Genomic DNA, 21,126 nt, shown 5'->3' with positions numbered 1-21,126 from the left:
TCCCCTCTCAAGTCACACACCATCCTGGCTTGAAGCTATATCTTCGCTGCTTCACTTGTTGGAGCAAAATCCTGGCACTCTGTTCCTAACAGACTGTGGGTGTACCTACACCACATGGACTGCAACGGTTCAAGGAGGCGGCTCACTACTGCCTTCTCAAGGAAAGCTTACTACCGTTTTCTCAAGGGCAATTAGGGATGGACAATAAATGCTGGTCTTGATGGCGGTGCTAACATCCCATTAAAAAAATTTTTAAATGGGATGTGGAACGAAAAGCCATTATACATGTTCTTGCTGTGCTAGGACAAGTAGGAGTAGAACAGTGATAGGGTGCTGCCTCAGATAAATCTCAGAGGAGAGACGATAAGGAATGAAATGGTCAACTGTGTCACACATTGCTAAGAGATTAAGGAGGATGGGTAGGGTAAGTGCAATGTGGTACCAGTCATAAAGAATATTGCTGGTACATTTAAGAAGGGAAGCCTTGGCGCAATGGAAATCTTATATGCCCTTCTTCCTCCCAACACCTGCACTGTACTGAATCGGGACTTATGGCACATCATCTGCTTTTAACTAGGATCTCAAACTGTGGACTCATTCATCTCTCAGTCTTCTCTTCCCACAATCTTCAAACATTTAAAACTCATGCTTCACATCATTACTAATTACTACATATTATTTACTGATTTACGTCAACTTCTCTTTAGTTGTTTTCAATCTTGGTATTCTGCACCATGGGTCTTGGCCTTCAGTATACAAAGAGAAATGCTTTTGTTTGCAGTTGCCGTCAGTTTTCAATTTCCATTTGCAATATATACATGATCTTCTAACAGGTTACTTACTGTATTTTATCATACAGCAACAAACCCTACACCCTTTAGACTTCAGGGATGTTGCACTAACTGTAAGGAGGCTTGTTATTCAGCAGAAATTAAAAAAGGTTTAAAAGAACAATCTAAAAATGAAAATGAAGAAAATAAGCAAAACAATTCTTAGAGGCAAAGGCAGAGTGAAAGACAAAGAGGAGCAATAGGAGAGGAAGTAAAAAAGCAACAAAGCAAGTTAAGAGAGTTAAAATGAAGGAACCTACCATATAGTAACAAATAATGAAAAATTAAACATTGTGGATAAAGTCTCTGTTTTCTTGGTTTATCAGAACATAATATTGTCAGTTTATAATTTGAATTCTGCTTTGGTATTTGCACTGAATTAAAACAGTCCAGACAGCATTTTTCATAGATGCGCTAGTTGTACACATCACCACTTCATAACAGGTTGAAAACAATGGCTTTGCATTTGTGGATTATGTATCCTACTTATAATTACAAGAATTAAGTCAAAATTTAAGGAAATGTTTCCATCATATTATAGTTGATCTCATATTCTTTAATATGAAAAATGCATTCTTTCTCAAATTGTATGCTGGTAGGTTCTGTATATAGTTAAAAAGAGAATCACAGACAGTGGAAAAGACTACCTTGTGGTCCGTGAAAATATTGCTAATCACTCAATGACCCTTTAGCATGTAGCTAAATAATTACCTGTTATTAGTGTTAATGGCATTGGAAGAGTTAATCCTTTTTTGTCATTGTCTGCTGATAATCCTCCTGTAATGCATTTTTGCCCTCCCTGGCATCTGTGAGTTTTCCTTCTCTGCACATCCCTCTATGCTTGCAAACTAGGGGAAAAAGGAGTGATTGTGGGAAGTAATGGAACCACTGGAGGCCAGTGAGGAAAGTAGGCCTTATCTCAAGCAATTAATCAAGAAACTCATATTGTATGACAATTATTCAAAGCCAGTTCAAAAATAGCTCAGAGCTGGAGGTCCAGAGATTATTTTTCCAGAATTTTGTCAAGGTCATTATAAGCATTGAGCAAGCCTATAGCAGTGTAGAAAATACATGGTTGGCAGGAGGTGAGGGGGCATGTTGAAGAATGCCTTATGAGGTTTACAGTAATGGGACAAACTGCATCTTAGCCAAATTGGCATGGTAGTTAATTTGCAAATTAATACCATTTAAACCCTAAAGAAACAATCCTGGAGTGTATCCATGAAAAAGAAATAGATATTTGTTACAAGTGTAGAAGTCTTTTCCTAAGCAGAAATCCCATATAATGTATTTGGGCCCAAACACACATTCTCGAGGGCAGCATGGGTGTCTACGTGCTTTGAAAACCTAACAGATAATCGCCCAAATCTTTAGATTGAGTGTCGATGTAACCATTATATTTTTCCCAACAAATACTTCCATTGATTCTCCAAAAACATCTCATTTTGGAGTGTCTGGTGTTTTTTCTGCCTGTTTACATCTCTTCCTCTTCACCCCTCTCCCATAATAAATAGCATCTCCTGCATCAAATGGAAACAGATTATTTGGTCCAGAAAAAGCAGTTTTCCACCATATTTTTGCCTGTGAGGAGGTGATGGTATAGTGGTATTTTCACTGAACTAGTATTCCAGAGACCTAGGGTAATGCTCAGGGGACCCCAAGGCAGATGGTGAAATTTCAATTCAATAAAAAATCTGGAATTAAAAGTCTGCTGGTGACCATGAAACCATTGCCAATTGTCGTAAAAACCTAGAGATAAAAACAAAAAAACTGCGGATGCTGGAAATCCAAAACAAAAACAGAATTACCTGGAAAAACTCAGCAGGTCTGGCAGCATCGGCGGAGAAGAAAAGAGTTGACGTTTCGAGTTGTTTGTGACATCTTTTGATGATCTGCTTCTATCACTGCTTTTGCCTACAACCACACCAACCCCCTCCACTTTCTCTCTCTCTCTCTCTCTCTCTTCCCACCCCCCCCCCCCCCCCACCCCCCCCACCCCCCCCACCCCACCCCACACCTTAAACCAGCTTATATTTCAACTCTTTCTTGGACTTGAACTCAAGTTCTGTCGAAGGGTCATGAGGACTCGAAACGTCAACTTTTTTCTTCTCCGCCGATGCTGCCAGACCTGCTGAGTTTTTCCAGGTAATTCTGTTTTTGTTTTGTCGTAAAAACCTATCTGGTTCACTAATGTCCCTTAGGGAAGGAAATCTGCTGTCCTTACCTGGTCTGGCCTACATGTGACTCCAGACCCACAGCCCTGAACAAGGGCAATTAGGGATGGGCAATAAATGTTTGCCTAGCCAGTGACACCCACATTCCTTGAATGAATAAAAAAAAATAATTTATCCAGAGCTTCTAGGTGAACAGATAGGGCAAGTACTTTATAGAGTGTCCTCTGCATGCAGCACAGGTAATCTAGTTAAATCGTAAACGGAATTATGAAATTCAGTTAAAGAATAAGCCAAGTAAAAATAGCAATTTAAATATTAGTATTAGAAAAAACCTTGCAAGTTAAATGGTCCTTCATGATCAAAAGCCACAAGTTACAGTTTCATTTGCAGAGTTTATCTGTACTTCTACACATCAGGGTTAAATATAAAGCATGGAATTTTTAAGTCTCCCAGGAGATTTCATGACTACAAGTTGAAGGGTATAATGGGACGGATGATGCTTAGTTGCATCATGACGGCTTTAGACAGGCTTGAGGAGCCATCTGGTCTTTCCCTGTCTGTCTTTCTCTGTGCACAGGCAGCTTCTGGCTACAGAACTGACAATCGAAACCAGAACAAAGATGCAATGGAAGCGTTCCAGGTTGATGAAACACAAAGTGCCTGAGATTGTCAGGAAATGTTGGTTTCGATACAATGTGTGTCTACCTATACAAATATGGTATCTCTTTATCTGATTATTTACTGGATCAAAAAATTTGATCTGCTCTCTTTCAAATAGAAAATCGTGGCACTTTGCTTGAAACATTCCACTCATCAAAATTAAGTTTTTCTAGATTTACTATTGGCAGGCCTACTGTAACATTACTCTTTATGTGCCATCTTATTGTGGAAGAAGTGAAATATTACTAAGAAAAGTGAAGAAGGCACTCAGTAGAGCTCATTGCTCCGCCACAGTTTGTTAACTCAACATTATTACAATTATGTAGCTCTTCCTTGAGGCTTTTCCCTGCCTGTTTGATGCTCTGTAAGTACAAAACTGAAAAAAAGATTTTTCTTATTTATTAAGAGCTTCCATCTCAATGAGGAGGCTTCAGGCCAATCTACATCCTACAACCTGCTCTGAAAACTGCTCATTTTGACAGCTCACCACAATATTAGAAAACAATCAATAACATTCTAAATGAAACAACTCACAACATTCTTTAAAAAAAAGTCAATATGTCCTGTATCCCAATGTTAACGGATCCTTTGAAAACTTTCCAAGATCCAGATTCGCGTTTGTAGCCAAATCTAATCAGTTCTTCCTTGCGTTATACCCTACCTGTGTACTAAATTTCGCTGAAATTCGTCCAATAGTTTGAGATATATTGTTCACAAACAGATTAAAAAATGGATGCCCACCTTCAATGGCGGAGGTAATAATTTACATTGAAGGAACACTTATACTGTGACAGGTGTACTTAATCTATGCTAGTTACCAGTACATGATCATCAGTCTCAATTGTGGTGCAGAAATTTGCTGCATGAAACCTGTGGAAATTGTCAGTTTGCAAAAGCTTCCAATTGTAAATTGCAGTTTGAATATATGAGATGTATTGAAAGAGCTGTACAACGGTCTGAGAGTTTGGCATGGACAAGCAATAAATTTGGACCAGTAACACCAAGGACCATGTAGTCTTGGACCATCTGGACCATGGTGTTGTTGGGGACTATTTCTTTGTCAAATTCTACCCAAATGTCACCTTCTCCTGAATCGGTTTCCAGGCCCTTCAGGTCTGTACATAGGATTAAGCCTAGATCCCACCCGGTGCTTTTTGGGACAACCCTGCAGTGCCAAACAAGACAACAAACCTTCCACATACAGTAGAATATCCATTTGCCACCCATCAAGCAAGGATCACACAGTAAAGAGGGGATAGAGGAAAAGGATGTTTACAGTGCAAAGACTGCAGAAGAACTGAAAATTGGTTCACGTGAGTTCCAGAGTCAGAGTCCAATGAGGAATCCTTTCAGGTAGGTGTTTCAGGTTCAGCAGGCTGGAGCCCGGCATTGTAGGATAGGTTTCTCAAGTGGTGTTGATGTCGCAAGATGAAGGAGGCATGCAGAGATTGAGTTGGTTCCGTAAGTGGTGGTACGAAATCTTCCAGCAGAGTCAGGTTAGATGAGCAGTTGCCCTGTCTGGACAGAGCCAGCTTCTTTGTGGCTTTCCAGTTGGATGGCAAAACAGCAAATTGCTGTGTGCAGCCCAGAAATGTAATATTAAATTGTTCCAAGGGCCGGAGCCTTGGGTCATGTGACCGTTGTCCTCCACAATGACCTCAAAAGGGATGTTTTTCCAACGTCTAGAATTGTTGTTTTCAGGACTGATAATGTCTCGGCCATTGTGGGTTGAAAGGGGTGCTACATAAGTTGAGTGTCTGGCGGTTGGGAAGCCATTGTCTCAGTAGACCCACTGACTCCACGAGCAAGATTGGCTTACCAAATTCAAATGGCCTTCCTGTAGCTCCCTTTGAAATTGATCTGACCAGTCCCAGGTTGTCTGTTAGTAGCTCCTTAGGCATAAAGAGGTATGACATTCCCGAAACTGAGAGGACAATCTTTTTGTCCTGGAAACTGCTGGGGATAACTCCCAGACAGAGAGTCAAAGTGGTGTAGTGGTACCGTCACTGGATGAGTAATCCAGGTACCCAGGGTAATTCTCTGGGGACCCGGGTTCAAATCCCACCACAGCAGATGGTGAAATTTTAATTCAGTAAAAAAAAAACCTAGAATTAAAAGTTTACTGATGACCATGAAACCATTGTTGACAATTGTTGATCGTCATAAAAACCCATCTGGTTCACAAATGTCCTTTAGGAAAGGAAATCTGCCATCCTTACATGGTCTGGTCGTAATGTCTAGTCCACAGCAATGGCTTGAAATGGCCTAGCCAGAAATGCCCTATGAACAAATAAGAACAAATTTTTTAGATATATACAGGGCAGGATTTCCCCCCCTCCACTGTTGGGGGCGAAGTTGAAGTGCCATTTTATGTGGGCTGGCCGTCCGCACAGAAGCGCTGAGCGCACCCTGTGTGGGCAGGGGAGAATCCCTAAACCTGAGAGAGGCTAAGTGCTGCCTCAGGGAGATCGGCTCTACTGTTAAAAGTATTAAAAATAGAAAAAAAAATTCCCTGACATGTCCACTGTCACATGAGTTGGGACATGTCCCTAATTTTTAAAAAAAACTTTAACTACATTTTTTAAAACCCGCATGAAACCTCATCCCATCTGCTTTTTCTAATGCCCACCAGGGTTCCTGGCCTGCCCGCCAACCTTAAAGTTGGACGGGCAGGTCCATTAATTAGTTTAATTACTCTATCAATGGCCTCAATTGGCCATTGACAGGTTGGTGGGCGCACAGCTGATTTTGCTGCACCCCCGCCTACCTGAAAGTTAAAATAGAGCGCGGTGACATCGGGAATTCCGCCTGACGTCACTGCATGTCATTTTACACATCAGCGAGTGGGCCCCGTTCCCTGCTCGCCGACGGGAAAATCCTGCCCACAGTGTTAGGTTTGTTTTTGGAGGAACCCAACACTAGGAAAACATTCAACAATTCTGCCTTCTCATTTTACTGTCCATGCCATCTCTATATGAATACTTTAGTGCAGTACTGAGGGAGTGCTGCACTTCCAGAGTGTTATCTTTTCCTTGTGACATTAAACAGTCTGCCTATTCACGAGAATGTTAACAATTCCATGGCACTGTTTAAAAACAAGAGCAAGGAGTTCTCAGCGTTCTGAAGAATGGTTTTCTTTAGCCAACGCCATCAAAAATAAACTAATTGTTCGTTCATCCCGTTGCTGTTTGGATTTTTACTGCATGCAGGATGGCTGAAGCATTTGCTTATTTAGCAACACTGATTACTTTTCACAGTATTTCATGATGCATTTTGGAACATCCTAAGAGACATGACAAGAGGCGATATAAATGTAATATCTTCCTTCTTTTCATCCATTGTTTCCTGTGGATAATTGAAAGTGAGTCTCCTGTCCACCCAAACGACAGATCATGTAAGAATTGCAACAAATCTCTGTTGAAATCCACTTAATTTCCTTGAAGTTGAAATTCCACACAAATCTAATGGCCTGGATTTTGCAGTCAGTGGCATAGCAAGGACCCACGCCGCTGACTTCGAAGAAAGCTGCACTGAGATATAGCAGTCTCTGTGGCGGGCACTTTACCTTTCAATGTGCATTTGATTGTAGCAAGGTTTAATGGGAATTCCCAGCGTTGAACTGCAGTGATGTTATCAAGCTATCCAAGCAGCCAATAGCATTAAGGTCCTCTCACAAACAGTGAATGAGGAAATGAAAAACACTTAAAATGGCTTCTTAAGATTTTACAGAGAGGAAAATAAAGATTGGGGCATACGCATAAGGTTAAGGCAGAGGCTGAAATGTCATGAAAAAAAATTATTTCAAAATCTAGTTTTAAAAATATAGTCATTAATCATTATTGGAGACATTTAACAACATTCCACAAATATCCCAGAAGGAAAAAACAGTTCGGACCGGTACTCTTATTTCCCAATTTTTACTGGTGTTCCATTTTAAGGTATACAAGACCAATTCGGACCAGTGTTCTTATTTCCCAGTTTTTACTATTTTTTCCTCCTTGGATAACATTTTTTTCGGGGTCAGACTCAGTGTTCAACAGTAGTTATTACTCAGATTGCCTTTAAAAACCCACTCGTTGAACAAGGCTTTACTTTTATGTGGGGTTTCTAACAGCAACACAAAAAATGGGGAAGTTCTCACCAGATCAATTGATTCCTCTGATTATCAGTCCAGGGAGTCCACGCAATGCAGGCTGCTACAGAGCAATGAATGACTGACTGCAACTTCAGAATTTGCACATTAATCTGCACTTGTGCTAAACCCTGAAGTTGCAGTCAAGAGTCTGGCAGCGAATGCTGGCAGTTCGCTGTCAACAAGGCTGCAAATTTTGAGCCAATATCTTTTACACTTATATAGAATAAACAAAGGAGGATTAATTGATTACTTTATCCCAGTATATAAATTTTATGTTTACAAGTTTGACACTTAAATTATTTCTAAGCTTACAACCCTGCTGTTTAAATACACTGAGTCTATAAAGCTATTTGGTCCTTCAATCAAAAGGCACAGCCTAGACTTCCAGTAAAAAGAAACCAGAAATTCAAATTTAATCACACCCAGGATTGGTTATGAAAATTGTTTTTAAAAAATGAACATGCAGTTTCAAAACAAATTTAACTTTTATACTAATTGTAAAACAAGATGCTTTCCTCTTGTGTTTTCTCATGGAGATTTACAGATGGCATTGATCTCTCTTCTTCTTGAGTTTCTGCTAATCGGAAAAGTAGGAGAGTGGAGAACCCAATCTTTTGGTACCTAAAAATATTGGCAATTAAAATTTGCTTCTTTAATTTATAAAAAACATCTACTATCAAGGTTTAAAATTTGTGCAGTCATTTAGATAAAACTAACTGTGTTATTCAACATTTTCATTTCCATTTTGTACAAGGGATGTTAATAATGCAATGATACTCAAAGCCAAACCTAACTGTCCTTGCAGCTATTGCTGAACAAGTCCTTAGCTGCATAGCATGTATATTTGAAATTTGTAAATGATCTGTGAAATAATAATTCTAAAGATACAGGTTTCATATGTTGACAGAATATTATTGCTTTTTAGTTTATAGAAACACCTGAAAGCGTTGCATGTTAAAAAGCTACATCTTTTGTAAAAGTGTAATGTACAGTAATACAGATGTGTAAAGCTGCCATAATCCTTTATATTGTCCCAATCTGATTAAAGCCCAAAAAATGAGAAATGATCAATCCATTATTTCCATACTTATGTTTATTTTAATTAAATTTCTTGCATTTTTAAAAAAACACTTTTTCCACTAGATATTGTGCAATGCCATTAGGGATTGCAGTTATTAAAAAGTAACTACTGTCATGTAGTTACCCAGCTGTTGTAACAGATGGGCAACTTACTCCTTGACCTTGTCTTTTTGATAAAGTCCTCCTCATTTCTGTGTTAGCACAGATTTTGAAATGCTATGGCCATTTTTAAGTAACTGGTGTCTTGTGATAAAGACATGCAACTGGCTTGATCAAGCACTTGTAACTTTTGTTTAACTCCTCCTTTGTGGTCTTCTTACACCAGCTTATGACATAAGAAAAAGAACAGGTTATCTAGGTAATATCTCACACAAGTGATACCGAGGAGGTTTGCAAGATGGCATCAGCTGATGTGCTAAAGGATTTTTTTGTTTGAAAAAAAATTATTTTGTCACTCTTTTTCTTCGGAGAGACCACGTGCCTCCACTGTGCTTAATAGTTCTTAGAACTGATGTAGGCCAGTCAAGTTTTAAGCTTATATTATCTGGTGACTGAATAATAGCCTATGACGAACAGAGGTGATTTAAAGTATCTGAGGGGGCAGGGGAAAGATGTAAGAGAAACTGCTGTTATCATAGCTTCATATCATAAGCAACTGCTGGGTACCAATTGAACAACGTGTGCTATGTCACTCAAGCAACCTTTCAGAACAGTTACCATTGGTGGTAACTATAGAAACCCTCCAACTATGCCCCTATCTTATTCAAGCAGGAGTTATATGATCCACTAGTATTAACATATAGATTAGGCCATTCATAATACTGTAAATTGTTTTACCTTACTGTGCTTACACAGTCCAGTAGTTGCTTTACCCTGCAGTACAAAATTGTGCATTCAGATGTCACAAAGTGATTTTTTTTTTACTTTTTAAAAAATGAAGTAACTGTTCAATCAAGTACCGCAGGATGCTATTTGTGCATTTTGTTCCTTCTGCAAATATTACTTGACTCCTTTTGTGATCTAGCACAATCATGATAATCATGCTTGCAGTTATAATACTGGCAGGAGGAGAAAGCAGCAGTCTGAATTATATGGGTTTTATGTATTCCTATACGGTATAGCATTATTACTGTTTATTGTTGCACTCATTGTAACTGTGCTTCACAGTTTTTCATCTTGCTATTTACAAAGAATTGTGAATTTGAACAGCTTTTCTTTAGGAAAATGTGCCTTAAGGGCTCTGTTAGCCCTGAATAATTATTTACTGATATTGTTTGAACTTGGCAAATTAAGTGTTCAAAAGTTATTTTGCTCTGATACATACCAGCTACATATATAGTCACTTTGTAAATCACTTTTACTTGAGAACAGAGTCAGGTCCCTTCAGGACAAGTGAGCACGCCATAAAGCCAGCGCTTTCATCCACCCCTCTAACAGTGATTTCATATGTGACATTTGCAATCAGATCTGCAAATCAAGATTTGGTTTAACATTGCATATGAAGCGACATCGCCTTGACAGTGAACAATTGGTCTCCTTGCTGAACACATCCATCGAAGTGATGAGAGGATCCATCCATCCATCCAAACCACCTTTAATACCTTCAGTTCCATAGATCACGTAATGTTCTGCTTCACGATTGTTGCATCCTGCTAACATTCGTCTCTACCAAACAGCATTTTGGCAAAGTTTCAGCCGTCAGCACCATTCCTCGCACAACAGTTCTCAATTGTTGGAAAATTTCAATTACCAAATTGAGTGCTGGAATATTTTGCAGCTTTGGCAACCTGATGGACAAAGCATGTTTGATTGTGAAATGCTGTTGATTCATTTATCCTTCCAGATCTAATCCTTTCATTGTTTTTTTACATGCTGCATTTGATCATTCATGGCTTGTCCCAGCAGTTCAATTATATTTCAAGTTATTTTTCAAATAATGAATTGATGAAACATTAATTTCATTGAATTCCCAAAAAAGCCCAAATGCTAATAGTGCTTAGCTTTGTTAACCTTTTTGGCTATGGCTGTATACCTAACAGATGCTATGGTGACAATTGAGGGCTGTAATTCCATCTCTGGGTTGTGCTGACATTTGTAGACCACTTGTGTTCAGCTGCAATCTGTCTTCATCAGCAGCCTTCTAAATCTCTGGAAATTGTAATACCAGTAGTATCTTAACAAGAAGCTTGTTTCAGTAAAAACTGACTGATATATGTTGGAGCCATATTGTTTAGACAAAATAAATCAAATAATGACAGTCACATAATTCATGAGCATCACCACCAAAACCACAATGACTTGCATTTATCTAGTGCCTTTATCATAGGAAAATGTCCCAAGTTGCTTGACGGGCATAATCGAAAGATGCATTGGGAAGACAAAGAAGGAGATATTAGGAGAGGTGAACACATACTTAGTCATTACAGTGGGTTTTATGAAGGGCTGTAAAGTAGGAGGAGGAGATGGAAGGGTTTAGGAATCTAACTCAAAAGCTTGAAGCCTGCTGGCTGAATGCACAGCCACCAGTGATGAGGCGAAGTATTGGTGTATGTTGCACAAGAAGCTAGCTTCGGATTCAAACGGGCACTTAGGTTGAGAGAAGTTTGATTTAGCCTGAGACTATGGCCAGGTACAGGAAAGCAATTGGTGGGAAAAGTCTGAAGTTTGTAATAGGAAAAGACAATGGTTTTGGTCTTCCCAATGTGTAACAGGGAAGAATAGAAGCTCGTCCAAGACTGGATGTCAGACGAGTAGTCAGACAACATAGGCAGGAGAGGGATCGAGAGAAGTGGAGGAGTGCTAGAATGGAGTGTTGTCAGCATACATGTGGAAGCTGACCTCACGTCTTCAGATGATGGAACCAAGGAGCAGCAGATGAGAACAGGAGGAAGCCAAGCTTAAACCCTTGGAGGATTATAAAGGTAATGGTACATGAGTCAGGAGAGAAGCCATTGCTGGGGATGTTATGATTGGATCAGTTAGAATAGAACTAAGCGAGGAACTAGTTTACAATTTCATGTGAACCAACAGTTCATGAAATGTGCCAAAATTAGAAAAAATACTCAGCAACTCAGGCAGCACCTGTGGAGAGAGGACAATACAGTTAATGTTTCAACTTGCTGACCTGTAGTCAGAACGAAAGATGTTACAGATGAACGATTTCTCTTTCTAACGAAACGTCATGACATTGAAATGTTAACTGGACCTTCCTTTCTCTACAGATGCTGCCTGACCGATTGAGTGTTTCTAGCAGCTTATTTTTTTTTTTCAGATTTCCAGCAGCTGCAATATTTTGTTTTGTTTTATAATCATTGTAAATTTTATCAATGCATCACTGCAGTTCATTTCTAATTAATTGGAGTATCTCTAGTGCTGCTCACTGTCTGTTAGAGAATAGCCATTTTGCATCGTAGGCCGTTAGTAAGGCAATGGACATGCGTTTTCCTCAGATGTTAGGAAATAGAGATAGTTATATGTGCATTTGGGCGTGTTAAGAATAGGGTATATCTTTAAGTTTAATTCATATTTATTTTCTATTTGTGGGTTAAAAGGTGAAACCTGGGATCTAGTTTCATTTTTGAGTGGAGACGGCAGGTCTAAAGCTCTGTTTGTATACCTGTATATCTAATGAGATTTTCACAACTCTTGAAGGAGAGTTCAAGCAATCATGTATGGGAAAAAACTGTGCTGTTGCCTAGTAACAGGGGTCCACCCCCCCCCCCCCCCCCCCCCCCCCCCCCCTCCCCCCCCCCCCCCAATATACCCATACACATACACACAGAGGCCAGAATCTTCCGTTCGGCGTGCGGAGGTGGGCCCCGCATGCCGACACGTAAAATGACATGCGATGACATTAGGCGTGCGTCTCAACGTCACTGCGCATCATTCCAGTTTCAGTTCAGCGGGCGCACGCCAAAGTCGGCTGAGTGCCCGCCAAACTGTCAAAGGCCTGTTAAGGCCATTAATTAGCTGATTAAACTGATTTTCTGGGCTGCCCATCCAACCTTAAGGTTGGCGGGCAGGCAAAGAGCCCAGGTGGCCTTCGCATTTTTCATGAAACCTCATCTACAGGCGGATGAGGTTTCATGAAGGGTTTATAATTTTATTAAAAATTTTTATTAAAGTTCATAGACATGTCCCAGCTCATGTGACACTGTCTCCACAGAAAATTCTCCCCACAGAAAAGATTAAAACTGAAAGGAGTTTGAGTTCAGTTGGAAGCAGTTGCCAGAGAGACTGGACAGCAGAGGGACAGATAGCAGGTCCCAGGATTCCAGAGAGACTAGATACTGGGAGAGGGAACTGTAGAGAGAGCAAATTTCCAGAAAGGTCCCAAGTCCAAGGAGTGAGCCAGAAAGGAGGAGTCCCAAGAAGATCTTCTAGTCACAGGAAGAACAGGATTCCAGAAAAGGCCTTGTTCTGTGAAAGTGACAGTAAGGAGCAAAGAGGAAAGCTCCAAGCTTCAAGCTTAAAGAGAAGAAAGCTGCAGATTTAAAGCAAAAAGCCACAAGGTCCAAAGAGACAGGTGTAGGTCTGTAACTCTTCACTATGTGCCTGTGAAGCAGTGGCATTCTGTTGTTGGCTGTGTCAGTGAGAGATATGTGGAAGAAAGCTTGAATGCAAGTGATATTCCAGTGAGAGTAACATTGGAAGGAGAGTTCAAAACTCTGGAGGTGGACCCTTGCAGAAGGCGTCTGAGAGAAAGTATCGGTTTGGGAGAAGACTCCAATGCGAATTCTTGGAGAGTGGAGATTGGAAACCCTCGTGTGACAGGTGGAGTTCAGTGAGACTGGTCGACTCTTGGTATGACAGGCGTCTAGGGGAGTTGATGAGAGATCTGTAGTACCTGTTTGGGGTGCCATCTGTCACTTGGTTTCAGAGTGTGGTGTGTCTGACCACAGGTCACCTATTTGTTTAGATGAACTGTATACTTACTGTTAACATTGGAGTATAAGATAGCTTTTGTAACTTGTGTCATCCTTACAAATCTGCATATGTCTGTAAAGGTATGGCTGTGGGTGAAGGAGAATTGTAATATAATTCATCTTTTCTGGTTTAATAAATGTTTTGTTCTTTAGCTAAAAGTTTTATCAGCTGACTCCTGTGACTCTGTTCAGTAGCTACTCTCCACGTATCTAAAAAAAAATAAAGGTTAGGATCTACCAAGCTGGGTTCCTCCTTGGGATTTGGCTTATCCAGTAGTAACATCAGCTGGGGCCATAACACAGAGCAGCATTCTCTCCTACCTATGATGGTGTAGCTGCCTTCTTTTATTTTCACCCTCCTCCCCACCTCTCTTCCCCGTTTTTCTCTGCCTCTTCCTGGTGTCTCAACAGAATATTCTGCTGCAATCTCCCTGTGTGTGTGTATGTATGTGTGTATATATATATATATATATATATATATATATACACATATATATATAAATAAATAAAAGTATTTTGTGCATGAATTTCTTCTAGCATAACTTAAGCAATGTTCCTTTTTGTAATACAGGTTGGTCACTGCCTTTAAATCAATAGAAAGCTTGTCCTTTTGCTATTCCTGTCAAATTATATAAAACAGTCAGAAAGTAGAAATGAGGTCCCCACTAAGATTTCAGCACTGCAGAACTTCATTTCCTGTGGCCAGTGTAAACGATTTCCCTGTGGCTTTTTCAATAAATGCAGTATTGTTGTAATTAAAGTCTCAAAGCAGAAGGAAATAAAATAATTAGGTAGACCTGAGAATAAAAATGCATGAAGAAGCTTCATTTTTCTTTTCATTTAAAAAAAAATACTTTGATCCATAGGTATGCATTATTTGCTAACATAACCTCTAACTAATGAGATCACTTTTTTTTAGTTTCCTGACTTTCATTTACTCACTGTTTAAGCTGCCTTTATATCAGTTTTAGGCCTCTGTGCTTCGGCTTAAAATACAACTCCAAAGTGAACTTAGTAGTTTTACTAAAGCTCGCTACTGGGGACACTCAAGGTTGATGTTGGATGTGCAATCCCCCAGATGTCAAAGTCCAAAAGCACTAACATCATACTAAACCTAATATGGAAGCAGCTTTAGGAAGAAAATGCTAATTTGCAGCAAAGTTCATTAATGGATGTTAAAAGGTTAATATGTCAGGATCCCTGTGGATACCTTCACTCATACCATTGACCAAGCAGGGGGCAACCTCTTCCTTCCCAAGGTGACTGGGCCGAGACAATACACAGAGATTAGAGAACTTTCAGTATAACACACAAAATCTGATAAAGTTACCCAGTAGTTGTGAGGATATTCAGTGAGATAACTAGGGAAAACTGGAGCACATATATTTACCAAAAGATGATGGGAGAGGTCAGAAGAATTTGTTTTTTGCAGCTGCTTGTTAGGACACAGAATGTGTTATCAGAAGCAAGGTGGAAGCAGAATCCATAATAGCTTTTAAAAGGGACATGGATAAATATTTGAAAAAGAAAAGCATAAGGGTATGGGAAAGGGCAGGGAAAAGGGGCTAAGTGGAAAGCTCTGAGAGCTGGCCCAGGCATGATGAGTTGAATGATTATATGATTAACATAAAACATACTGCCATATAAAGTTCTCTTATAGCACTTGTCGGGGAACAGGCTGTTCTGTGTTTCACAAGAAATAACAAAATATATGCAACTTAGGTCAGTGTCAGTAATTGTTTAACAGTTCCACTTTTTTCTGAACTTTGTGAATATTGCAAGATACAAGTTGCTAAATTGAATCCAGGTTTCATAGAAATCTCCAAACAAGGAGGTACTATTACTGAGCGTATAATTTATTGAGTGTGGTTGATTTTTGTTCACCTTGCCTTTAATCTATTTGCCACTTAAACACCAAGTGTGAACACACTTAGTTAATGAACGGTTTGAGTTTTACGCTAACACAACGAGGTGGGCCTTGCATTGCTTGCTGATTAGTAGTTGTAGGATATTGATGATCCTACGTTCAAACCAATGCTGTAAAACATGAACATAAAACTTACCTTATCCCTGTTTCGGAAGTGTTGTCTACCTGTTGATGATCATATCACGAGTTATTCTATACTCATTCGTCTTAACATACATATTTAACCTGAGCTAAGGCTCATTTACCCATCACCCCTGTGCTTGCTGACTTGCGTTGGTCCCCGGTCTGGCAACATTTCAATTTTAAAATTCTCATCCCCATTTTCAAATCCATCCATGACCTTGCTCCTCCAAATCTCTGACACCTGTCTAACCCTACAAATCTCAGATCACAATACTTCTCCAGTTCTGGCTTCTTTTGTACCCCCGATTCACACCACTCCACCAGTGACAGGCTTGCCTTCAGTTGCCTGGCCCTGTGCTCTGGAATTATATCCCTAAGCCTCTTCCCTCTACCTTTCTCCTCTCCTTGATGATGCTATGTAGAATCTACCTCTTTGGTCACCTGTCCTAATATCTCCTTATGTGGCTCAGGGTCAAATTTTATTAACTCCTGTAAAAAAAAAAGTGCCTTAGGATATTTTACTTGTAAAGATATCTAAATACACGTTGTTAGACTGGGGTCTTTTTTACAGTGCTCTTCACTTTGGTCTGACATCACATCTGAAGGGTGCAGTTGTGGGACGAAAGAGCAACATTAATTATAATGGTTAGAAACCAGTCCTCTGGCAGGAAGAACTTATTATGTTTGAATGCTAAATCTTCAGGAAGAATAGAGGTATTGTGAATATGCCCCAAATGTACTCATCATCCACACTATCACATGACTAGATATTGGGTGGTAAAGGTAAACTCCTGGTTGAAAGGAACACAGGGTCCACTTACAAGATTATCTGGTGGCGCTGAACCCAAGAAATTATTTAATGCAGATCTGAAATTTGTAGCAGGGACCAAAATTGTAACTCATAACCTTATTTGATGATTCGGTGCGATGTGCCATTTACTCTTTCTATGTCAATTCCAGCATATATAACACTTCAATAGTTTTGAGCCGCAGACATCCACACTGACCCGTCAGCTGTGATGTCAGAACAAAGTGAAGAGCACTGTAAATAGGATCCCAGACTAATGACAACTTGCATTTAGTTAAGATCCAGTATTCTCTTAGCTACCAGCCTTAATAAAATCTTGCAGTTTTAGCTCCAGCTGACCACCAAAAATGAACAATCCAAGTTAGAGAAGCCAGTGGCCAAACACAAATATAAATATGGGAAGAAGATTTTTGTTTAAGCCCATTGAGGAATTAAGCTCATAAACTAGGCTAACACTTTGTGCACTACTGAAGAAATTATAATATTGTTGGGGTTGTTGCCTTTAAGATGAGACATTAAACTTTTACTTGTTTACCTGTCATGGCAATACAGGCGGACATAAAATATACCATGATGCCATTCAAGCAAGACATGCTAGTATTCCCAATGTCCTGTCCAACATTTCTCCAACACCAGCAAAAGTGGATTAATTTGTCATTAATCTAATTTGTTATTTGTGAATCCTTTTATGAAAATTTGCTTTTGTATATGCCTCTGTAAGAAGTGACTGCCCTTCAAATGTAAGCTATTGGTTGTGAAACTCATTGAAAATGACAGGCTGTTACATAGATGCAAGTTCTATCTTTTCTAATATTGTATTTTCTTTGACAGAGGAAGAGGAGGAGCAGGTCCCCACTGATGGAGGTACATCAGCAGAAGCTATGCAGGTTCCCCTTGAAGAGGAAGAGGAGGATATGGAAGAAGAAGAGGCTGTTAATGATGAAAACCTTTTGGGCAAGAGACCACTCGAAAGCCCTGACTCTGTTGACTTACCTGTTGCAAAGCGAGCTAGAACAGCTGGCTGTAAAATGGAGAGCCCTGATGGTGTCATAGAACCAAGGGAACCCTTGAGTATGATCAATTCTCAAAGAGTGCCTCCTGTTTTATCTCCAGTTGCACCACCAGATCATTCTGGCTCATTGCCCCTCTCACCTGAACCTCCGATGCTTGCACCCATACCAAAACCATCACAACTTTCAACCCCCAAATCTTCAGATTCAAAAGTGCTCATGTCTAAAGTTAAATCTAAAGTTTCCTCTTCACCAATACAAAAAAACAAATCCCCTAAAGGGTCTCAGTTGGCACTTTCAGGAAGTCCCATTCGCTCTCCAAAAGCTTCAATGAAATCAGACAAAAAATCACCTATGCGTACAAAAAGCCCTAAAAGTCCTAAAAGTCCAAAAGTACCAGCAAATGTTTCTCATTCCACTGCCAAGAATGAAACTCCAAACCGAACACCTTTGTCTGTCTGTAATTCAGGGTCTGAAAAACTTGGTAAAGAAAATATTCACACAAAACAGCCACATACAACAACTGAATTGGAGAAACCAAATGTTTTGGATATGTCGCCAAAAAAATTGCCAGTGCCTGATAAGAGTATTGATGACTCTATTGATGCTGTTATAGCTCGTGCTTGTGCTGAGCGTGAGCCAGACCCCTTTGAGTTTTCTTCTGGGTCCGAATCAGAAAGCGAAATCTTCACTAGTCCCAGAAGACTCACTATTTCAGAATCATCAACACCACGGATGCTTTCCCTATCTAGCAGCTTTAGCAGGGGTAGTGCAACCCCAGTGTCGTCTTCTGGGCCAACAACTAGCACAAATGTGTCATGGACTTTGGATGATTCCATTAATGAGGTTGTCAGGAAGGCAAGCTTAGGTACACCTCCATCTGTGCCTGCATCCATGCCTGACCTGTCCTCCCCTTCTGCTTCCCCACCAACTCCAGAACCTCTTCTTAAGCTCTATGAAGAACGTACAAAGCACGCATCTTCATCTGATGTGAAGAAAAAGCTAAAGAAAGAAATTAAGATGAAAATCAAGAAAAAGGAAAAAGAAAAGCTAAAAGATAAGGACAAAGAAAAAAAGGAAAAGGGCAAAGACAAAGAGAAAAACAAGGATAAAGAAAAGGAAGCCAACAAAGAGTCCAAGATTTTTTTTAGGGAATTTGGTAAAGAACACGAGAAAGATCCATTTAAATTTAGAATTAAAGACTTTGATGAGAGTGATGTAAAGTTAAAACATAAAGACGGGAGTTTTAAAAAGGACAAAGAAAAACACAAAGAAAAGAAGAAAGATAAAGAAAAGGGGAAAAAGGATAAAGAAAAGAATAAAGACAAGGATAAACATAAAGCCAAGGCCCCTTCAACAGGGCTTGGGTTTATTCCAAAAGAGGTCCCGTTGCCCTTGTTCAGCACCCCAAGCAGTGTCAAGACTCAGTGTGTTTTGCCAGCAGTGTCTCCTATGGTTCCAGAAAGGCTATTTGAGGAAAAGTCTAAAGAGAAGGACAAGAAAAAAGACAAAAAGGAGAAAAAGAAAAAAAAAGACAAGGACAAGGAAAGGATGAAGGAGAAGGAGAAAAAGGAGAAGGAAAAGAAGGAAAAGGAGAAAGAAAAAGATAAGCATAAAAATGAAAAAGTAAGCTGTACTATGAAGTGTGTATTGCTTTAACAGTGTTCTGTCAATAGTTGAGTGTGACTATAGCTAAGCTAAATTGAACTACCAGAAGTATCAGTATTAGGTATTTTTAACAAGCCATTGCTGTGAGAATGTTGACTTTTGTTTTAATTAATCTTTTTTTAAAGACCTATTTTGGAAAACTGGTCTTCATGCAGGTACAAAACTCTGAATTTCTAAATTCCAGCTGCAGTGAATGGCTTCAGAACCAGACCACAATTTATGTTTTAGAAAATCCCTTAAATTAGCTATTTACTTGGTTTGAATCTATTTGCTTTCATCAAGGAAATAGTTCCAGGTGTTTATGTATTTTAAAGCTGGGTGTTAGAGTAGGTTTACAGCATAGAAATTTTATAAAGGGTTACTGCAGAGAGGTGATTAAAATATGTTTAAAATTTCATGAATGACCAAACTGTTTCGTGTGCTACTCTTAAGTTTGTATTGTGAATTATGCCTTTGCTGAACTTCATACAAAAGCTCAGAGGTTTTTCTTCCTAGTACATATATGTAGTAAAGAAAATCATGAAGCCAGAAGACATCAGATGTTCCTAGATACTATTGTAATTTAGATTAATCTGCTTAGATAAGCTTCGAAGTTGTTTTTTTGCTGCAAGACAGGATTTGAAAAATGAATTTTTCAGAGAACCACTCTAACGCTTTCACTTTGTGATGGCGCTTCACGGGTGTCCTGGAAGAAATGTGGAGAAACAGAGCATTATCAGTTTGTGCCTTGAGGTATGTAGTAAAAAGAATCTAAATCCCAGAAGATTAACAGAAAAATGCAACACACTCCAAAAGGGGGCTTATGTGACTGGTATTATTTATCCAGGTGAAAAGAATGGTGCTTATATATAAGACTGTGAACAAATCCACTGGCAATGTATTTCTAGTACTCCACAAAGGAGTCTTATATTAATGGCCCCTCACTATCTTGCTTTAAACCCTGTCACCAGCCCAACTTTGTATGCTAGTCCACTTATTAAATTTGACTTCTTGTGAAGTTGTCTTTTTTTTTTCAAATGTACAAACTTGTTTCTATTCACAGGCATTTCAAATCCATAGTGCCCTGCAGTATGTGTGCACATATATTTCTATCACTGAGAACTAAATGTCTTAATTAAACCATCTAGTGTATGACTAATTGATCAATCTGTGATCTACCATGTTGTCCTTCACTTTTTTTTATTCATTCACGGGATGTGGGCTTTGCTGGCTAGGCCAGCATTTATTGCCTATACCTAATTGCCCTTGAGAAGGTGGTGGTGAGCTGCCTTCTTGAATCGCTGCAGTCCATGTGGTGTAGGTACACCCTCTGTGTTGTTAGGGGGCTAGTTTCAGGATTTTGACCCAGTGACAGTGAAGGAACAGCAATATATGTCCAAGTCAGGAGGTGAGTGGCTTGGAGGGAAACTTCCAGATGGTGGTGTTCCCATGAATACAACTTCAATGTAAAGAACATATTTAAAAAGTATACCAATGTAGATATAATGCTAGTATTTGAAGAGCAGAGGCGTATCTAAAAATCATAGCTTTACATCAGTGGGAGGCAAAATCTTTTAAATGAATTTCAAAAGAATCTAGTGTGAAGAAAATTTTAGAAGTTTAAGAAATAGGAGCTGGAGTTGACCATTCAGCCTCCTCAAGCCTACTCCGCCATTCAGTAAGATCATGGCTGATCTAACTGTGGCCATGACTCTACTTTCCTGCCTACCCACCCACCCCCCATCCCCATCCCCATAAGTCTTGTCAGTCAAAAATCTGCCTAACTCAGCCTTGAATATATTCAAAA

The 21,126-nt window shown here is 39.5% G+C and overlaps 1 protein-coding gene across 3 annotated transcripts in view; it reads left to right on the top strand.

Annotated features, from left to right (window-relative positions):
* The window catches only part of taf3 (TAF3 RNA polymerase II, TATA box binding protein (TBP)-associated facto), a 189,546-nt gene that overhangs the window by 120,009 nt on the left and 48,411 nt on the right, over positions 1–21,126 (top strand). For all 3 annotated transcript variants that reach the window (XM_041203604.1, XM_041203605.1, XM_041203606.1), the window contains one exon: positions 17,494–19,298. In XM_041203604.1, coding sequence (XP_041059538.1) covers positions 17,494–19,298 — 1,805 coding nt within the window. The remainder of the gene's footprint in view (positions 1–17,493; positions 19,299–21,126) is intronic.

The sequence above is a fragment of the Carcharodon carcharias genome, chromosome 13, assembly GCF_017639515.1.
Source record: "Carcharodon carcharias isolate sCarCar2 chromosome 13, sCarCar2.pri, whole genome shotgun sequence".
Lineage (NCBI taxonomy): Eukaryota > Metazoa > Chordata > Chondrichthyes > Lamniformes > Lamnidae > Carcharodon > Carcharodon carcharias.
Note: the sequence above shows the minus strand (reverse complement) of the source record. Positions and strands in the feature narration are given on the sequence as shown.